The sequence below is a fragment of the Carcharhinus amblyrhynchos genome, chromosome 10, assembly GCF_965287045.1.
Source record: "Carcharhinus amblyrhynchos chromosome 10, sCarAmb.v2.hapA, whole genome shotgun sequence".
NCBI lineage: Eukaryota > Metazoa > Chordata > Chondrichthyes > Carcharhiniformes > Carcharhinidae > Carcharhinus > Carcharhinus amblyrhynchos.
The window spans coordinates 79,146,567-79,168,279 of record NC_137333.1 but is presented as its reverse complement, the minus strand read 5'-3'; the positions used below and the strand labels follow the sequence as shown (position 1 = coordinate 79,168,279).

The following is a 21,713-nucleotide window of genomic DNA, read 5'->3' as shown; positions in this document are numbered from 1 at the left end:
CTGCATAAGATGTACAAACATATGAAAACAAATTTAAAAGATACTTTTATATATATAAAAATATATACATGTACACATGAAACAAAAACTTCCAAATCTTACCTTCTTGCTATTTTTGATGGGAGTACCAACTCTCACTCCTTCACCTGTCCATCTCTCAGGCACTCGGCCTTGGCACTTCTCAGGGTCCACCCACCACCCCGGCTTTGTATGTTTTTGGAACTTGAGCTTGAACTAAGACTCCAGAGTTAAAAAAATTAGAACTAGGAGAGTTCTGATCCAAGTAGCTATGCTTAAGATGCCTGTGTTGAAAGTCTACAACCACAGAACAGTTAGAGATTTGAAAAAGCAAATGTATCAGAAGTGAGTGGAAAGCCCAAGAAATAATAATCCTTACACAAATCTTTGAAACAGTACTCAGACAAAGTGCAAAATCTTCCAACTTCTGATAAATAGTTGATTTGAGCTATCTGGGGCCATGTGCCAAATGGATCTGCAAGGACATTTGAATTAAGAAGTTTGGTTTTGAGTACAAGTAACAATGTTCATTGTACTTTTAATATTCTTAACATAACTGACTAGTTAAGTGTAGTTGTTGGTATTCACTTCTTTGGTTTTTGTACAGTAACTTTTTTTGTTTTAAAAATCTAACCATGAGGTTTCATTCTTTCAATAAATACCTGGATTTTTCGGTTTCCAAAAAAAAAGTGATTGGTTTCTACTGCAATCACAAAATTATCCCATTATAACCATTCGTCAAATACAAGTTTATTTCCATAAATCCATATTGTGTAATCATATTTTGATGTTTCAATAGCCTGTTACCACTTCACTAATAATAGATTCTAGGGTTGTGCCTGCTGGCCTAGGTTTTCCCTCTAAGAGTGGGATTATACTTGCTAGATTTGTTACCTGACCCACCCTTTCAAAAGTATAGATAGATGTCCTATAAACACCCCCTTTTCCCTCAGCATTTTACTTTAGCTCCCAAACATACAATTATTATTTCTATTACTGTACTGATATTTTTCATTCTTATAGACAGCCAATTAGTATCTACCCATTAGCATTGTTTTGTGATACTGAAAAGGTCAATTTCATTTCAGAGCAAAGTGATAATCAACAGGAAGAAACAATGTTCCTGCGATCATTTTTTAGCACACAGCTAAAACATAATGTGTCACTCGGTGCCAAATGTCAAATATGAAATTGCAGCATGTTCTGAAACACAGGACATATAAAGAAAATAGTTTATTCAAAGCTGGTACAATTCCATTTATAAAATTTTTAAATGTACTATTTGGGATCACCAACAATACACAAATCTAGTTTACATTCAAATAAAATTTGAAAAAAGCAATAACCTCATTTTCTACCATTCTGTAAGTTTATGAAACGAAACCTACTTGTGATCTAATTTCTCAATCTTTACATCAGCTTTGTCACCATCATTGTTTTGTGCAGTGACAATTCTTCTTTCAAACTTAAAAGAGTCTTCACTTAAATTTACCATACAAGTTTCATCTTTACGTCTTCTTTTGGACTGTGACACAATAAGTGGGCTTTTATCTGGTGAAGTAATGACTGTTTCAAGTTCACAGTCAAGATGTATTTTAACATTTTGTGGCAATGAGGTAGTGCCATTAGAACCGACAACTCGTGCCTTATCAGCCCTGTAATTCTCACTGTTCCCATTTACCCAACTTTCACGAAGTATCTGAGTGTTTATCATTGCAAGCTCTTCATCTGCAACCCAATTATCTTCAACAATTTTGGAAACTTTGCTCCCAAGTTCACAGTCAAAATCACCAGCATTCTGTGGCAGTAAGACAATGTCCGTAGCATTGACAGTTTGTGATTTTTGAACATTTCCTCTGTCTTTCTCAATGATCCCAGTAGCACAGCCTTCAAAAAGTGCTTGTGTATTTATCATTGCAAGCTCCTCATCTGTGACCCAGTTGTCTTCACCTATTCTGGAAATTTGAGAGCCAAGATCAACTTCAGGACGATTTTTAACATTTTCAGATAAAAAGGTAATTTTCTTAGAATTGATAATGTGTCCTTTTGTAACCTTTACTTTCCCACCTTCACTGTGCTTATTTGCCCAACTTTCACGAAGTGCCTGAGTGTTTATCATTGCAAGCTCCTCATCTGTAACCCAATTATCTTCAGCTATTTTGGAAATTTCAGTCCTCTTCAAAGACGCTTGGGAAAATTTATTACTTCCACTTTGAATGGCTTCTTCACATCTTTGTGGTGTCACACATCTCCTGGGTGGTCTAAATCCTTTCTGTACAGCTGGTGAAACAGAATTGCAAAGGGGAGGCAATGGAACAGGTGAAGGAATCCGAGACAAAAAATTATGCCTTTTCTTCTTCAGGTTTGTGAGGGAATCATCAGATGTCATTTTTGCATTACATAAAGGTGTGGATCCAGCTGCTGAAAGTGTCTGTGGCTTACTCTCAACAGTTGATGAAATAAGCTGTTAAGAAGTACAAAGAGAAAAATTACATTAGGAATTATTGAATCCATGAAACACTGTCCCGCTAACTTTTAAAGAACTGATCCAGCAAAACCTCTTACTCTGTCCAATTAACGTCAGGGTAGTTGAGATCCCCTGATTATTATTCTATTGTTTTAACTTAATCCTCTAATTTGTCTGTGTATTTCTTCTTTCACCTTCCTCCTACAAATAGGTGCTCTGTTGAATACACCTATTAGTGTGATTAACCTTTTATTCTCTTGTATCTTTATCAATATGGATTCTATTTATGTCACGCTGATGGTTGCATCCCTATCTTCTACTCATTATTATCTGAATTAAGTACAGCTAATCCACCTCCCCATTTTCCCAAATATATTATATTCTGCAATATATACTTCCCAGTCCTGATACTTTATAGCCATGTCATGGTAAACTCTACTATGTCTGGTTCCTTCCAGTGCATTATTACCTCTGGCTCCCATGTTTATTACAAAACTGTGTGCATGGCTGTACAGATAATTGAACTCACTTTTAATAGGACCTCTTCTAACTCAAACGTTTAACCAGCTTTTTAAGACTGCTGCTCTATGACTGTTTACCTTGCCATCAATGTCCTTCCTTGTTTCATTATTTCCCATGTTCTCCTGCCCTGTTTTTATACATTTAGATTGCTCATGTTTCTCTTGTTCAGCCCTCGCCCCCATTAATTTAAATTCTTTGCTGCCTCCCTGTTGAGGTGGAGCTATACCATCCATACGACCCATTCCTGTCCCAGAACTGATGTCAGTGTTCCATGAAAATGAATCTCTCTTCCAACATCAGCCCTTTAGCCCACGTTAATTCACTTGATCCTTCTGTTCCCACGCCAATTTCTATGTGGGTTATGCAATAATCCAGATTACTCTCAAGGTCCTGCTTTCTACTTTAGAGCCTAATCTCAATACCCTTTCAACAATACTGCCTTCTTTTCTTATCCATGTTGTTTGTTCCATCATGGAACATGACAACGATTCAAACAATCAACGTTGCCTGCAGTGAATTTATCTCCTTTTAAATACTTGTTGGAAATGCTGAAATGATTTTGTTTGTAAAACAAATTATTTATCGAAGTAAAATCTATTTATGATAATGGAAAATTTTAGAAGAATGCACGTACCTTAGTGCTGTTAAGTGGAACAAAGTTGGACTTCCTTTGGGTAGAAGCAAATGGGTCAGCAGTGAAATCTCTGGATGAACTTGAAGTATTTATTGTTTCAAGAATTGTCATCACCTTTTCCTTAGTGTCCTTCATAAAACTCTGTAGATACTAAAAGATGTTAAGAATGCACGTTAATAAACTGAAAAACTTTAATTATAATTGGACTACTAGATTTTTGAAGGTGGTGATACATATTCAAATTGTAGCATTAGTATTATTAGAACAAATTATTTTAATATTTAGTTATGCAACTCAAAGTGCTGACAATATTTTTACATTTAATAAGTATATCAACCTATTGTTAATATGAGGTAATCTCTTTAATGACAATGATATTTATACATTTAATAACTTTTCAACTTATTGTTAATACATTTGAGATAATCTATAATGACGTGATAAGTGAATTTGACCACAATAAAGAAAAATCACATCACTATTTCAATATGGAACTAGCAGCAATGCCAAGGGATGTAGTCTCTTTCCACAGTCACTTTGCAGTTCACTGATGCGAAATAATATCTCTTTAATAAAGCATTATTAGAAAAAACTTGCATTTAATTTATACTTTTCAGATCCTCAAACAGTCCAACAAATTTTATAACCAAGATTATTGCTGTATAAGCAAAAGTGGCAGTCAACTTCTGCATAAAAAAATCCCACAAATAACAAATAAAAGAATGGTTGAATAGTAAACTTTGCCAGTGATACCATTTGATGAATCCTTCAAATTCTTTATCTAAAACCTCTCATTTATTTAAGTGGAATGTTAGCAGTTTAAAATTCAGAGACTAACATTCAAGGCTATGGGCCAAGTTCTGGCAAATGGGATTAGGTGGACAGGACAGGCATTTCATGCGTCGGTGCAGACTCAATTGGCCTCTTCTGCCCTGTAGTAATCTGTGATTCTGTGAATACCATCATTACTGTGTAATAGCAAGGAGAGGAATTTATGTTACATTGCATTCAGGCTCACTGATCCCATATCCCCAGTGCTCCCTTGTACAAGTGCACATATTTCTATCTTTGTACGTCTAAATATGAAAATCTTAGACATTTAGAACATAGAACACTACAGCACAAACAGGCCCTTCGGCCCATAAGTTGCACCGATCACATCAACACCTACCAATCTATAGACCTATCTATAACCCCCAATCCCATTAAACCCCATATACTCATCCAGAAGTCTTTTAAAAGACCCCAGCGAGTTCGCCTCCACCACCACTGACGGCAGCCGATTCCATTCACTCACCACCCTCTGAGTGAAAAACTTACGCCTAACATCACTTCTGTACTTTCCTCCCCGCACCTTAAATCTGTGTCCTCTCGTAGCGACCATTTCAACCCGGGGAAATAGCCTCTGAGAATCCACCCTATCTATTCCTCTCAACATTTTATAAACTTCTATCAGGTCGCCTCTCAACCTTCGTCTCTCCAGGGAAAAGAGTCCCAGCTCCCTCAACCTAACTTCATAAGGCATGCCTCCCAGTCCAGGCAACATCCTTGTAAATCTCCTCTGTACCCTTTCAATAGCTTCTACGTCTTTCCTATAGTGAGGCGACCAGAACTGCGCACAGTACTCCAAATGAGGCCTGACAAGGGTCTTATAAAGTTGCAGCATTACCTCCCGACTCCTAAACTCAATCCCTCGATTAATGAAGGCCAGTACACCATACGCCTTCTTGACCACCTCCTCCACCTGTGAGGCCGATTTAAGAGTCCTGTGGACCCGGACCCCAAGATCCTTCTGCTCTTCAACACTACTAAGACTCCTGCCCTTGATAGTGTACTCGTTCATCCCGTTGGTTCTGCCAAAATGGACGACTACACATTTATCCGCGTTGAAGTCCATCTGCCACTTCTCCGCCCAGTCCTGCATCCTATTTATGTCCTGCTGCAACTTTTGCCATCCTTCCAGACCATCCACAACACCACTGACCTTCGTGTCATCAGCGAATTTACTTACCCATCCCTCCACTTCCTCATCCAGGTCATTTATGAAAATGACAAACAGCAAGGCACTCCTGGAAGGATTTTACAACTTCACCTGGATAGATTACAACTAATGAAGTAGAGTTTTGTTGAAAAGTGATAAAAGTGTTCAAGAGGGCATGCTGAGGAAACTCAAGGTTATATCTATCAGGAAGGCTACAGGTAAGCAAATTGTGAAAGACATTGTGAAACCATCATAAATGCCAGGTGCTATTTGGTAGCATCAGTCTGTGGAACCACTGGCAAGAGAGAATGGAAAATTACCGAGAGAGGTCTAAGAATGGTATAAGCTATCCATGAAGCCAAATAGCCAAACTCAGTGCATGAGTTAGAGCCAAAGAAAGCGACACAGAGAGACTGTTAACCTCTTATCACTCTGGACATTGGCAAAGAATAACTTTTCAGTAAAAGCACAAGAATCAAGTATCCAAGTTTTCAATTGTATACTGACTTAAAGGTTTTATTTATCTCCATCTGTAAACCTGTTAATAAAGCCATTAGGTTGGAATGTTTAAAGTCTTGGATAATCTCACCTCAGTTCCTCTAAAGATTTATAAAAAGCAAACATCCAATACTTCTGCAAAATGAACTTTGATTTGGAAAAGTTTCCCACGGTTTAAATATAATTTTTGATTATCAACTGATAAGGGAATCTTTTGGAAGAAAGTACATCAAGTCTTGTGGTACATGAAGTAGGATAGTCAGGGTGAAATATTAGCATTGATATGCTTTAATATGCTTGCTGAGTCTTATAATTCTCAACACTAATATGTCAGAAATTTATACTGATGAATATTTCAGTTTAAGATAGTTTAAAACTATTTGTAGGCTAACTATACAAAAGATGATCTTCTATTGCCAGGTTACCATATTGAATATGGTACTTTTCAAATACTCTACCTGCACAGAATTTTTCAGTTCCATGTACTTTTCCCGTAGATGTCTTTCTTTTGGATTAGCTGAAAAGCTGGAAAGATCTCCAGTAAACAGCAGAGGAATATCCATCCAGCTATCTGATTTCCACTGTAAATTGCTTGCAACAATTAAGGCACCTGGCTTGATAATATCTTCCAATGCCAACTGATTTAAACCTGCCCAAACTTTGACAGCGATCAGATTCTGATTTTCATCAGCAAGGTACAAAGTTGTAGGTGCATCTGCAATGTGGTACAAAAGACAGACAAATTAGCACAGTAATGCTTCCTTAATGGCAGAACCCTTAAGAGTATTGATAGGCAGAGGGATCTGGGTCACAGGTCATTGAAAGTGGCATCACAGGTGGAGGAGGTAGTCAAGAAGGCATACAGCATGCTTGACTTCATGGGCCAGGGCACTGAGTTCAAAAACTGGCAAGTCATGTTGCAGCTTTATAGAATCTTAGTTAGGGCGCACTTGGAATATAGTGCCCAAGAGAGAAAATGCTGGAAAATCTCAGCAGGTCTGGCAGCATCTGTAAGGAGAGCAAAGAGCTGATGTTTCAAGTCTAGATGACCCTTTGTCAAAGGGCTTTGACAAAGGGTCATCTGGACTTGTAACATCAGCCCTTTTCTCTCCTTACACAAGCTGCCTGACCTGCTGTGATTTTCCAGCATTTTCTCTTTTGGTTTCAGATTCCAGCATCCGCAATAATTTGCTTTTACCTTGGAATATAGTGTTTAATTCTGGTCGCCACACTCCCAGAAAGATGTGGAAGCTTTGGAGAGGGTACAGAAAAGATTTACCAGGATGTTGCCTGGTATGGAGGGTGTCAGCAGTGAGGAGAGGTTGGAGAAACTCGGTTTGTTCTCGCTGTAATGAAAGGATGAGGGGTGACCTGATAGAAATCTACAAGATTATGAGGAGCATGGACAGAGTGGATTGTTAGAAGTTTTCTTCTAGGGTGGAAGAGTGAATTACTAGCAGACACAGGATTAAGGTGCAAGGGGCAAGGTTTAAAGGAGATGTACGAGCCAAGTTTTTTTTGAGGTCTTGCTGCAACTGTACAGGGTACTGGTGAGGCCGCAGCTGGAGTACTGTGTGCAGTTTTGGTCGCCGCACTTGCGCAAGGATATTTTGGCTTTGGAGGGAGTGCAGAGGAGGTTCACTAGGCTGATACCAGAGATGAGGGGGTTGGACTATGAAGAGAGGCTGAATAGACTGGGTTTGTACTCGTTGGAGTTTAGAAGGATGAGGGGGGATCTTAGAGACATATAAGATAATGAAGGGGATGGATAGGGTAGAGATTCTTCCCGCTCAGAAAGGACAGCAGGATTAGAGGGCACAGCCTCAAGATAAGAGGGGGCAGTTTAGAACAGTGTTGAGGAGGAACTTCTTCACTCAAAGGTAGTGAATCTCTGGAATTCTCTGCTTGTTGATGTGGTGGAGGCTACCTCGCTAAATATATTTAAGACACGGGTAGATAGGTTTTTGGTAGGCAAGGGAATTAAGAGTTATAGGGAGAAAGTGGGAAAGTGATCTTATTGAATGGCAGGACAGGCTCGAAGGGCTAGATGGCCTACTCCTGCTCCTATTTCTTATGTTCTAGTACAGCTATTTCAGTCATTTACCCTGAGCAGGTCTGTAAATGTGAATGCTGACTCTCCTATCCTTTGGGGATTGTGTTTTTTTTAAAGTTACCTTTACTTGGAATATAATTCAGATTTAATTTTGTGGAGATTTTTCCTATAGTCATTCTGATGCAACAATCTCTTGTGCCATGATTCCATTACGAATTACAAATTTAATTTTTAATGGTTTTTGTTACTGTATATCTTCGATCAGATTTTTTGTCAGCTTCGTGCTCTTTTCTCAAGATAGTTCAATGTTAATATTTTGCTAATGTGAGCTAACTATTTGTATCCTTGGATACTGAATAACCAACAAATAATCTCTTTGCCAGCATTAGCAATAATTAACTTCAGTAATGTGAATTGGAAAGAGAAAACACTGGCAATATTCAGCAGGTCAGCACTTGTGGGGAGACAAATAGAGTTAACTTTTCATATTGATGACCTTCCAGCAGACGGGAAAAGATTAAAGACGTTTCCAGTTTTACGCAGGTAAAGAGGCAAGGAAAGGAGGGAGTAGGATAAACATTAAAAAATTTGTGGAAGGTTGGAGAAACTGAATGATACAGGGCTAATGGTACTGGCCAAATGATGTGGTATTGGGACAGGAAACAGAAGATGGGTGTGACATACAGATTCTAGAACTGGGGTCACAGAAAACTAGGATTATGTAGAGACTTCACAGGGGTCCACAAAATGTGAAAGAGATGGTGTGGCTGCCATATGTTCAAGATAAAATTGGTTAGTTGCCTTACCTAGGAAGGGAGTGCACAATGATAGACATGCTATAAAAAGCAAGCACATCATCTCACTGTCTGTAAGCAAATAACTTATTTAAAAAGCGTTGTTGAATCACTCTTAACATGCAGTACATTCATATTACAGGTATTATACGGTATTATAATTTAGCTGGGGGGATGTCTCTGATTACTAATGCATTTGCAAAGGGGTCCTTGAAACCAGTGGTCTGGCGGAGATGTAAATGGCAATAGCAGAAACATTTGCTGCCTAAAAAACAGGACAGTAATTATGATATGAAATTGTTAGTACCATAGGTTATGGTGCAAAAATAAACTATTCAGCCCATTGTGACTGCACTGACCAAAAAGGAAACTAGCTACTTATTTCAGTCCCTTTTTCCACCACTTCAGATGCAGATTCAGGTGCACGTTAAATGAGTTGAGCGTTTTAGCCTCAGCTGGCATCTAAGGCAGTGCATTTCAGCTGCCCACCACCTGCTGGGTGGAAGCTTTTTCTCCCTCACATTCCCTGTAATCCATCTACCAATCACCTTAAATTTACGCCCCCTTGTAATAAATCCCTCAGCTAGGGGAAACAAGGTTTCCTATCTAAGCCCCTCATAATTTTGTACACCTCAATTTGGTCATCCCTTAGCCTTCTCTATTCTAAGAAAAACTGTGCAGAAGGCTGTAAAGTGTCGTAACTAAAAGATGAGGTGCTCTGACTTCCCTTGAACTTGATCAAAACGCTGCAGAAACTGAGGGTGAAGAGGTCAGAAGGGGAGTGGATCAAAGAATTATAAGAATGTAATCCGTTTAGATCGGCGTTATGCCACTAACCGCAGTGTGAATTCATCATTGTTGACTGACATGAGTTAATGTCTGAACATGTGCTCTCGCTGCTGTGGGGCTTCAAGATATAAAAATTGTGGTTTGTATAAACAATAGCAATTTACAATTATATACCACCTTCGACATTGTAAAATATCCCACAGCCCTTCACAGCAATGTTATCAAACAAAATTTGAGCAACAGAAGGACATAGGACTGATCAAAAAAACTTAATCAAAGACTCACCTTTGAAGATTTAAGTAGGGAATTCCAGATTTGGACCTGAAGAGCTGAAAGCACATTTGCCATTGGGGGGAGCAATTAAAATTGCGGATGCACAAGAGGCCAGTTTTGGAAGAGGGTAGAGAGGCTTCTGGGGCAAGTGGAAGTTACAAAGATGATGGACTGCAGAAAGGCCAAGGAGGAATTTGAAGACCAGGATGAAAATTTTAAAGTCGCCCTTTGCCAGACTAAAGTGGGACAGAGGTTATAAGTGAAGAGACTTTGTGTAAGCTATTATATGGGCTAGTTTTGGGTGAGATAAAATCCGTGGAGTGTGTAAGATGGGAGGTCAGCCATTGAGGTAACAAAGTTTGGATGAGGGCTTCGGCAGCAAATCTTGAAGCAGGAGGGAGTTGAGCTAAGTAAAGCAGTGAACAGCAGAACATCCCTGAAAATAAATCATAAACTTACTTGAAATCTACTGTAAACTGGTGGAATAAATTATTTTAGCTGAGGTTGACATATTTTCTATCTTTCAATCCACTGGAACCATTCCCATAGCTATGTTTTTCTAGGGGATTTGTTCGTAATTTATTGATATTAATTCCTGGGTCCTCTAATTTTTGGCATGCTGAATTTGGTAGCAAACTCCCAGTGTTTTCTGCTCCTTGTTATTCTTTATGTCCACCCATATCAATTCTATACTCTGATCTTCTGAGCCAAGGTCCTTTCTCACTACTGTCAGGGTTGCATACCTTGTTTTCCATTCTGCCATCTTTTCTAAAGGTCAGGTCACTTGAAATACAGTTTCCAACCTTAGCTTGCAACCACATCTTTGTAAAAGCTATTAGTTCTGTTTATCTCTCTTTATGTCACTACAATGTCACTATTTCTTGTAGAAATTAATTGTAGAAATTTCAATTTCTACAGCACAAACAGGCCCTTCGGCCCACAAGTTGTGCCGATCATACCCATACCTACCAGGCCTATCTATAACTCTCAATCCCATTAAATCCCATGTACTCATCCAGAAGTCTCTTAAAAGACCCCAGCAAGTTCACCTCTACCACCACCGATGGCAGCCGATTCCACTCACTCACCACCCTCTGAGTGAAAAACTTACCCCTGACATCTCCACTGTATCTGCTCCCCAGCACCTTAAAACTGTGTCCTCTCATAGCGACTATTTCAGCCCTGGGAAATAGCCTCCGAGAATCCATCCGATTCATTCCTCTCAACATTTTATAAATCTCTATCAGGTCACCTTCTCAATCTTCGTCTCTCCAGAGAGAAGAGACCTAGCTCCCTCAACCTAAGGCATACCTCCCAATCCAGACAACATCCTTGTAAATCTCCTCTGCACCCTCCCAATAGCTTCCACATCCTTCTTGTAGTGAGGCAACCAGAACTGCGCACAGTACTCCAAGTGGGGTCTGACAAGGGTCTTATAAAAGGTGCAGCATTACCTCCCAACTCCTAAACTTAATCCCTCGATTAATGAAGGCTAGCACACCAAACGCCTTCTTGACCACATCCTCCACCTGCGAGGCTGATTTAAGAGTCCTATGGACCCGGACCCCAAGGTCCTTCTGATCTCTGCACTGCTAAGAGTCCTACCCTTGATATTGTACTCCTTTACCCCATTGGGCCTGCCAAAATGGACCACTACACATTTATCCAGGTTGAAGTCCATCTGCCACTTCTCCGCCCAGTCTTGCGCCCTACGTCTTGCTGCAACTTCTGACATCCCTCTAGACTATCCACAACATCGCCAACCTTTGCGTCGTCGGCACACTTACTAACCCATCCCTCCTCTTCCTCATCCAGGTCATTTATGAAAATGACAAACAGCAAGGGTCCTAGAACAGATCCCTGGGGCACTCCACTGGTGACCGACCACCATGCAGAAAAAGACCAATCCACAACCACTCTCTGCCTTCTGCAGGCAAGCCAGTTCTGGATCCACAAGGCAACAGCCCCTTGGATCCCATGCCCTCTCACCTTCTCAAGAAAGCTTGCATGGGGGACCTTATCAAACGCCTTGCTGAAGTAAGTATCCTGAATAGTGTTAAAGGCACAGAGGGTGCATAATTTTTGAAGTGCTTTCAAGACAGTTTTTTTTAACCAGCATGTAATAAGTCCAATGAGAAGGGGCACAATTCTAGTTTTAGTAACAGGAAATGAAGCCGGGCAAGTGGATGAAGTAACAGTTAGGGACCATTTTGGAGATAGTGATCACAATATAGTTAGAATTAGGAAAAGAACAAAGATAGAATTCTAAATCTGGAGAAGACAAATTTTATGAAACTGAGAACGAGCTGGCAAGAGTGGACTGGATGCAACTAGAAGAAAAAAAAAGTCAAATCAGTGGGAGGCATTGAAGGTGAAATTCTACTGGCATAGTGCAGACGTGTCCCCACAAAGAAAAAGGGTGGCATTGACAAATCTAGAGTCCCCTGGTTGTCCAAAAGCATAAAGGTCGAGATAAAGTACGAGAAGAAAGCTTCTGATAGTCATAAGAGTCAATACTGCAGAAAGCCTAGAGGGGTGTAGAAAGGTGTGAAGTAAAAAATGAAACTAGGAAAGAAAGAGAGGATACAAAAAGAATTGGTTGATAAAATGAAAAATAGATGAAAATAAGCAGTTAATTTCTTTTTCCTAGTTTTTGGCCTATATAGACACGATGGGCTGACTGACTTCTTTCTGCACCATAATCTTTCTATGGCTCTAGTCAACCTTGAAAGCTGCTGAACTTGCAACGCATCACTTGGTTACATAAAGATCATGACAGGGTGTATACAATGCTGTGTAAAATTAACCAAATGGTCTTTGCCAGTTTCATACTTTGAACCTGGTAAAATAATTCCATTCAATGGTACCTGATTTTCCCAAGATGTGGATTACATATCCTGCTAGGTCCACCTCTTTGCAGACAGCTCCAAAGGATGGATCAAGGAGCATGCTATAAGTCACTGCCTGCCTAGGTTGGTAGAGGTGTTCCAAAACTTGGAGAGATGCCTAAAAGGAACAAAATGCATAAGATATCAAGATATTTACAGATAAGAAAGCCTTTGTCATATTTAATTTCTGCAATCCAAAATGGCCATAAGTTTCCCATTGCAACATCCATTGGCTCTTAAATGAATTGAGGATTTTCAGCTCTTCTATTCTACTTGGGAGTCTGTTCCATACATTGATTGCTCTGTGTCAAAGAAAACTTCCTGACTTTGCTTTAAATGTGGCTTCTACTATTTTGAACTAGTAAAGATTGGCGCAGCAAGCAATTAGGAAAATATACATTATGTTGGCCTTCATGCATACAGGAGTAAAAACGTTATGCTACAATTGTATAGAACCTTATTGCAATTGCAACTGGAGTACTGTGTACAGTTTTGGTCTTATGAAGTTCATTAATCTCTAGTGGGATTGTCTTATGGGGAGAGATCAAGGAAATTGGGTGAACATTCTCTCAAATTTCAAAGCATGAGAAATGATCTCATTGCAACTTGCAATATTCTTACAGGGCATGACAAAGTGCATGTGGATAGGATGTTTCCCCTGGCTGGCGAGTCTAGACATGATGTGGAGATGCTGGCGTTGGACTGGGGTAAACATAGTAAGAAGTCTCAGAACACCAGGTTAAGGTCCAACAGGTTTATTTGGTAGCAAACACCACTAGCTTTGAGTGCGGTTCCTTCATCAGGTGAGTGTGAATTAGAAATCATAGAAACGCTACAGTGCGGAAAGAGGCCATTTGACCCATCGAGTCTGCGCTGACCACAATCCCACCCATTCCCTACCCCCATATCCCTACATTTTTACCCACTAATCCCTCTAATCTACACATCTCAGAACACTAAGGGGCAATTTTGACATGGCCAATCAACCTAACCTGCACATCTTTGGACTGTGGGAGGAAACTGGAGCACCCAGAGGAAATCCACGCAGACATGAGGAGAATGTGCAAACTCCACACAGTGACCCAAGCCGGGAATTGAACCCAGGTCCCTGGAGCTGTGAAGCAGCAGTGCGAACCACTGTGCCACCCCAAATTCTGATCACAAACAGGGCATATAAAGACACAAACTCAATTTACATGAATAGTAATTGGAATGTGAGTCTTTATTACCCAGCCTTCACAAGGACAGTGATCACGACACCACACAACCATGCCACAGCAACCTCTGCAAGACGTGTGGGATCATCGACACAGATGCCACCATCTCACATGAGAACGCCATCCACCAGGTACACGGTGCATACTCTTGCAACTCAGCCAACATTGTCTACCTGATACGCTGCAGGAAAGTATGTTCTGAGGCATGGTACATTGGGGAGACCACGCAGACAACGGATGAACGAACGCCGCTCGATAACCACCAGACAAGACTGTTCTCTTGCTGTTGGGAAACACTTCAGCAGTCACAGGAGGCATTTGGCCTCTGAACTTTGGGTAAGTGCTCTCCAAGGTGGCCTTCATGACACACAGCGCAGAGTCGCTGAGCAGAGACTGATAGTCAAGTTCTGCACACGAGGAGTGTAGGATTTTAGGAGCGTAGGCAAGACATTTTCTATGAAAATGTGCATGTATCTCAAAAATGGTGTGAAATTTCTATTGGACAACACTGCTCAACACAATCTCTCTTAAATGCCTCCTTTCAAGGCTGTAAAGACCAGGTGCTGAATAATACAGATGCCATAATGCACTGCAAGGGGGCTAAACAAGGGCCGAAAGGGACTTCTTGACTCCACTGGGGAGGAAGGCTCATCACCTGGAGCTGCCATCCAATCTGATTAGCTGGCTACTTGGTCAATCACAGCAGCGCATTAGTGATCGCTGTTGGGACAGGAGGAGGAGGAGGAGGAGGAGGAGGGCTGCTAATTTTGGCACCTAGCCATTCTCCCTGACACCAGGCATCATTTAGAAAATAGAACATAGAAAAACTACAGCACAAACAGGCCCTTTGGCCCACAAGTTGTGCCGATGATATCCATACCTACTAGGCTTACCTATAACACTCAATCCTATTAAATTCCATGTACTCATCCAGAAGTCTCTCGAAAGACTATCGAATTTGCCTCCACCACCACCAACGGCAGCCAATTCCACTCACCCTCTGAGTGAAAAACTTACCGCTGGTATCTCCTCTGTACCTACTCCCCAGCAGCTTAAACCTCTGTCCTCTCATAGCAACCATTCCAGCCCTTGGAGAAAACCTATGAGAATCCACCCGATCTTTACCTCTCAACATCTTATACACTTCTATCAGGTCACCGCTCATCCTTTGTCTCCAAGGAGAGAAGACCAAACTCCCTCAACCTATCCTCATAAGGCATGCCACTCAATCCAGGTAACATCCTTGTAAATCTCTTCTGCACCCTTTCAATAGCTTCCACATCCTTCCTGTAATGAAGCAACCAGAACTGAGCACAGTATTCCAAGAGGGGTCTGACTAAAGCTGCAACATTATCTCCCGACTCCTAAACTCAATCCCTTGATTAATGAAGGCCAGTACACCATACGCCTTCTCAACCACATCCTCTACCTGCGAGGCCAATTTAAGAGTCTTATGGACCCGGACCCCAAGGTCCTTCTGATCCTCTGCACTGCTAAGAGTCTTAACCTTGATATTATACTCTTTCATCCCATTGGACCTGCCAAAATGGACCACTACACATTTATCCAGGTTGAAGTCCATCTGCCACTTCTTCGCCCAGCCTTGCATCCTATCTATGTCACGCTGCAACCTCTGACATCCCTCCAAACTATTTATAACACCACCAACTTTTGTGTCGTCAGCAAACTTACCAACTCATCCCTCCACTTCCTCATCCAGGTAATTTATGAAAATTACAAACAGCAAGGGTCCTAGAACAGATCCCTGGGGCACTCCACTGGTGATCGACCTCCATGCAGAAAAAGACCCATCTACAACCACTCTGCCTTCTGCGGGCAAGCCAGTTCTGGATCCACAAGGCAACAGTCCCTTGGATCCCATGCCCTCTCACTTTCTCAAAGTCTTGCATGGGGGACCTTATCGAACACCTTGCTGAAGTCCATATAAATCACATCTACCGCTCTTCCTTCGTCAACGTATTTAGTCACATTTTCAAAGAACTCAACCAGGCTCATGAGGCACAATCTGCCTTTGACAAAGCCACGCTGACTGCTACTGAGCATACTGAACTTCTCTAAAATGTTCATAAATCCTGTCCCTCAGAATCTTCTCCATCAACTTACCAACCCACTGAGGTTAGACTCACTGGTCAGTAATTTCCTGGGCTATCCCTATTCCCTTTCTTGAATATAGGAACCATATTCACAATCCTCCAAAACCTCTCCCGCCTCCATCGACGACGCAAAGATCATCGCCAGAGGTTCTGCAATCTCTTCCCTGGCCTCCCACAGTAATCTGGGGTACATCCCATCCAGTCCTGGCGATTTACCTATCTTGATGCCATTCAAAACTTACAACACATCCTCTTTCTTAATGTCCATATACTTCATCTTTTCAGTCTGCTGCAAGCCTGCAGTATAACCACCCAGAACTTCTTCAACCGTGAAAACCGAGGTAAAGTATTCATTAAGCACCTCTGCTATTTCTACCGGTTCTGTACAAACTTTCCCACCTTCGCATTTTATAGTTCCTATTCCTTCACATCTCATCCTTTTACTCTTCACATATTTGTAGAATGCCTTAGGGTTCTCTTTAATCTTACCTGCCAAGGCGTTCTCATGACCCCTTCTGGCTCTCCTAATTTCCTTCTTAAGTTCCTTCCTATAAGCCATATACTCCTCTAGATCCCTAACATCTCTTAGCTCTCTGAACCTTCTGTACGCTTTACTTTTCTTTTTGATGACTAGATTCATTACAACTTTCATGCACAACGGCTTCCGTAACCTACCAAAACCTCCCTGTCTCATCGGAATGTTGTCGTGCAGCACGCTAGACAAACATTCCTTGAAAATCTGCCAACTTACTTTGGTACTTATTTATTGGCCAAAGCAGAATTTGGCCAATAAATTCAGTAAACAGATAATAAATATTTTCACCACAATATGAAGAGGAGAAACTACTTAAATTACTATCAAAATAGGAACTTCACAACGTTGAGTAGATTTGGGTCTGCCAATAGTGTGCATCAAGCTTTCATGTTTGTGATGTATTGAATTACGTATTTTATCATTTCACATTAACCAAAATCTAACTGGCGTAACTAATGAAGCTGTTTTGTAACGTAATAAAACGTAAATGAATGAACCAAGAAATCTCCAATTACTCTGGTAGCAATATTATAGAAGGTTTATCATTTTTACTGCAATCTTGGGGCAGATTTTCATTGTTCCTTTTGGCTTTGGGACTTTGACGAGGATTCCACGTGTGGACTCTTCACATGAAGCTTCGTTTGCAAGTTAGTCTGGGGATAGGCTCATTAACTTCCCAGACAAGCCTAGGTATTGGTGGCGGATGTGACTTGAACACTGATCCATTGATCCTAATGTGCTTGTGGGAGACAGCAAACTATACACCACATAATAAAAGCATGCCCAATCCACAAATTCAGCAGTGGCCAATCCGTACGCAACACAGCTCGATTGGAAGAAAGTGCTTGGCTTAGGCACTTTACATTCGCTAAATAAATAAACATTTTTATTGGATGCTTTCATTATTGTTCAATTTACATGAAATTAACTCCTTGAGAACATTAAATATATTTTCAATTTAACTTTTTTCTGATATTACCTGCAGCTGCTGGTATCTGGTTTTCTTTGTAACAGTTAACTGTAGATTAACACGACTTTGTCGACTTTTAAATGATGATGTTGTCAAATAATAGATCCAATATCTTCCACCCTCCTTCAGCAGTGAGTGTAGTTCAGTAATTGGGCGCCAGATATTTAGCATATACACTATTTTGGAAGAAAAACAAGCATGAGAAAAGTCCACAAAAATGAAAATGTTTTATCAAATATAAAGGGCAAGTTACATGAACCTATCTTTTCTTACAAGGTCTATATAAACAGTATTATATTTCTAAAGTTTCAGGGGATCAAGTACATGGGGACAGGCAATTCAGACCATCCACTCCACATAGGTTGTATAGAACAATCCAGTTAGTGCTAATCCTCCATTCTATCCCTACAAGCCTGTTTTCCTCAAGTACACATCCAGTTTCTTTTTTAAAATCATCAATCAACTAATTATCTCTGCTTCCACTGCTCTTGCAGGCAGTGTGTGTCAGGCCATTACCACTTAGTGCATAAAAAGGTTCTCATATATTTCCTTCCCTGCTTCTCTTCTCCAAAACCTTAAATCGGGGTCCCTTGGTCCTTATACCATCAGTTTACGGGAACAGAGTTTCTTTGCCTAATTTATTCAATTCTATCATAATCTTGTAATAATTTATCAGATCTTTTCTCAAATGATTCTAGTAAATCTCCTCTGCATCTTCTCAAGGACATTCACATCCTTTCTAAGCTGTGGTCACTAGAGTTTGATGCAATACTCTATTTGTGGCTTAGCCAAGAATTTATAAAGGAGCATTCCTGTTTTTGCATTCTATACCTTTATTTACATAGCCCACGAGCTTGTAGGTTTTGCTAACCCGTCTCTCAAGTAGTTGAAGACCACCTCCATCTTCCAGTCACTGGCAATGTCTTTTCCCTGCTCTGAGGCTGCAAGTCAGCCTGCAACAGGTGACAGATTTCAATGAGGACCACCTTAATGGAGACAACACACACATCAAGCATGATTCTCCCAAAAAATTTCTAAGTGCCGAAAATGGGAGTAAATCCTGCCAGTTTTTTAGTGTGGGTTTTCTCTAGGTGCTCCGGTTTCCTCCCACACACCAAAACAACAAATTGTCCCTAAATTAGACCTCCCTTAATCTGGTGCACATAAATTCTTTAAATTTGCACGCTTTTTTTGTGGAGTCGAAGAGTCGTAGACAAAGGTCGTGGGTAGGAGGAGGATTGGAATGAGGCACTGACTGGATGTTAAAGTGGCAGCGCGGGCTTGTAGGGCCGAAGGGCCTGTTTCCTGTGCTGTGTTGTTCTTTGTTATTTCCAGAATCTCTGACACCTGCATCACAGAGTGATCAAGCATGATTCACTGAGAATCGGGGGTAGGGCCTAATCCTGCTTGAGAGACTGGCAGCATAGGGTTGACCGGGCCACTGTGCATAAGCCAATATGTCAGAACGGAGATCGTACATGCACAGTGGCCTCATGCTGCTGGCCTTCTGATCGCTGCCCCTTCAACAACTCCATCCCTCCATCACTGGCCTCCCGGATATCCCCCCACACCCCCAGATGGCCAGCTGTGATCACCTCCTTCCCCCCTTCCTCTCCCAATGATCTTCTGGCAGAGTGGCAGCAGGACTGCCCACTCCCACAATCAGCCATCACCCCCTTGGCACTGCCCTCTGCCAGGTGGTCAATGCGAAAGTGTCCCTGGGCATTGCCTTTTGCCCCTTGGACAGTGGCAGGGACCAGGCTGGCACAATCAAGGGGGCACCCCCCCCAACCCTGACCTCCTTGAGGGAAGTGGGGAGGCTCAGTGGCCTCTGTTCCCTCTAGCGGGGTTGGCCATCTGTTCCCCATTAGTGGGGAACAGTAGAAAACCCCACAGGAGTGGAGCACTCCTGGCAGAGGGTGGGGTGGGGGGACAGAGGAGCAAGAGAGACACTAACGAGCCCAGACCCACTATTAGGAAGGTAATTTAAATTTCAATATCTAAATAAGCTCCACACTAATTTCCTGCACGGAGTTGATTACTCCAAAAATCCTGATGCCAGAGACGCATGCCCACTAAATGGCCTCTGCTGACGTCTCCTGGTCCGTTGCGTTGCTAGAGCAGTGCAGTGGGCTGGAAAAATCACACCCACTGTTCCTCAAAGGGATATCATAGAAAAGTTATAGTGCTATTCAGCCCATTATGTCTATGCTGGCCAAAAATGAGAAAATGGAAATTAGCTGCTCAGTTTATTCCCACTTTCCAGCACCTTGTCCATGGCCTTACAGGTTACAGTGCTTTAGATGCAGATTCAAGTACCTTTTAAATGAGTTGGGTATTTCAGCCTCAACCAGTTGGAGGTGATGGCCTAGTGGTATTATCACTAGGTTATTAATCTAGAAAACTCAGCTAATGTTCTGGGGCCTGGGTCTGAATCCCACCACAGTAGATGGAACTAAGAAGCTGGAATTAAGAAGCTACTGATAACCATGAAATCATTGTCGATTGTCGGAAAAACCCACCTGGTTCACTAATATCCTTTAAGGAAGAAAATCTGTCACCCTTACCTGGTCTGGCCTACATGTGATCCCAGAGCCACAACGATGTGGTTGATTCTCAACTGCCTTTGGGCAACCAGAGATGGGCAATAAATGCTGGCCAGCCAGCAATGCCCATGTGCCATGAATGAATAAAAACCAACCAACTTAGTGAATTTCAGATTCCCACCACTCTCTAAAATTTTATTTTGTTAGATGGGCAAGGGAAGACTTCTCCCTTTGAAACAAAACATCCAGAACCTTCAATAGCCTGATTTCCTTCACCAGTACTCAAATAATTCTCTGAACTATCTTGAATCTATCCCCCTTTCTCATTATTTCTAAAGTATATTTCACATGTATCACTGCGACAGTTTTAACAGCCATTTCGTTTACAAATTCTTCCTTTCCTACCTTCCACTTAATTTCTAATTAAATAAACCGTGGGCGGCACGGGAGCACAGTGGTTAGCACTGTTGCTTCACAGTTCCAGGGTCCTGGGTTCGATCCCCGGCTCGAGTCACTGTCTGTGTGGAGTTTGCACATTCTCCTCGTGTCTGCGTGGGTTTCCTCCGGTTTCCTCCCACAGTCCAAAGATGTGCGGGTTAGGTTGATTGGCCATGCTAAGAAATTGCCCCTTAGTGTCCAGGGATGCTTAGGTTAGAGGGATTAGTGGAGATAATATGTATGGATATGGGGGTAGGGCCTGGGTGGGATTGTATTTGGTGCAGACTCAATGGGCCATAGGGCCTCTTTCTGCACTGTAGGATTCTATACATTGGTGTCAGTACTGGAAAGTCTCTTTCAGCACACAGATGGGCCGTGATTAAATACACTCTCCGCTCTGGACCTAAGTTAGCGTCTATGGATTTCTCCTCAAATTCCCCTAGATGATTGCCACGAGAGTTTCAAACTTCACTCCCAAAAACACAAAATTCTTTTCACAATAATGCTTTTCTTTAGTGGGTGCATTCCAAAATCCAGTCCAAGTTTCCAAATGACACATTTAAACAGAGCTTCTGTTCTGCTTTTAACAGAAGATTCAGTACCCAGGTTTTACATCACCTCCTTTAGGATTTGTTTTTCTTTACTGCGTACAAATTATTCACAGCTGCTTTAACTTTCGACTCCCAGACTTATTAAAACGGCATCAAACATTTGCTTTACCTCTGAAGTCTGCTATCCCACTTTAAATCTAGTTATTGCAACTGTCTCTTTAACTCATCACTGTATTTACCCTTCCTTGAATTCTTTTAAACTCCTTCTGAATTTTGGTGCCCTTGGTCTCTGTTCTCTTGACTTCAGTCATCATAGGACATTCTTTCTGTCCCAATTCCCTGTTTATCTGGACAGAAACTAATTCTTTGGGGAAGCATGCCTCTTTGCAGCTCCCGTCACATCAAGCTTTTCCTTTGGGCAGAGT

At 41.4% G+C, this 21,713-nt stretch overlaps 1 protein-coding gene across 1 annotated transcript in view; it reads right to left on the bottom strand.

Annotated features, from left to right (window-relative positions):
- Positions 1–1,267: 1,267 nt before the first annotated feature.
- brca2 (BRCA2 DNA repair associated) overlaps positions 1,268–21,713 on the bottom strand; it is a 103,181-nt gene continuing 82,735 nt past the window's right edge. Inside the window, exons 23-27 of the mRNA XM_080197444.1 lie at positions 17,763–17,929; positions 12,897–13,035; positions 6,579–6,835; positions 3,642–3,791; positions 1,268–2,482 (exon numbers count right to left, since the gene is read on the bottom strand). Coding sequence (XP_080053570.1) covers positions 1,403–2,482; positions 3,642–3,791; positions 6,579–6,835; positions 12,897–13,035; positions 17,763–17,929 — 1,793 coding nt within the window. The 3' untranslated portion in view covers positions 1,268–1,402. The remainder of the gene's footprint in view (positions 2,483–3,641; positions 3,792–6,578; positions 6,836–12,896; positions 13,036–17,762; positions 17,930–21,713) is intronic.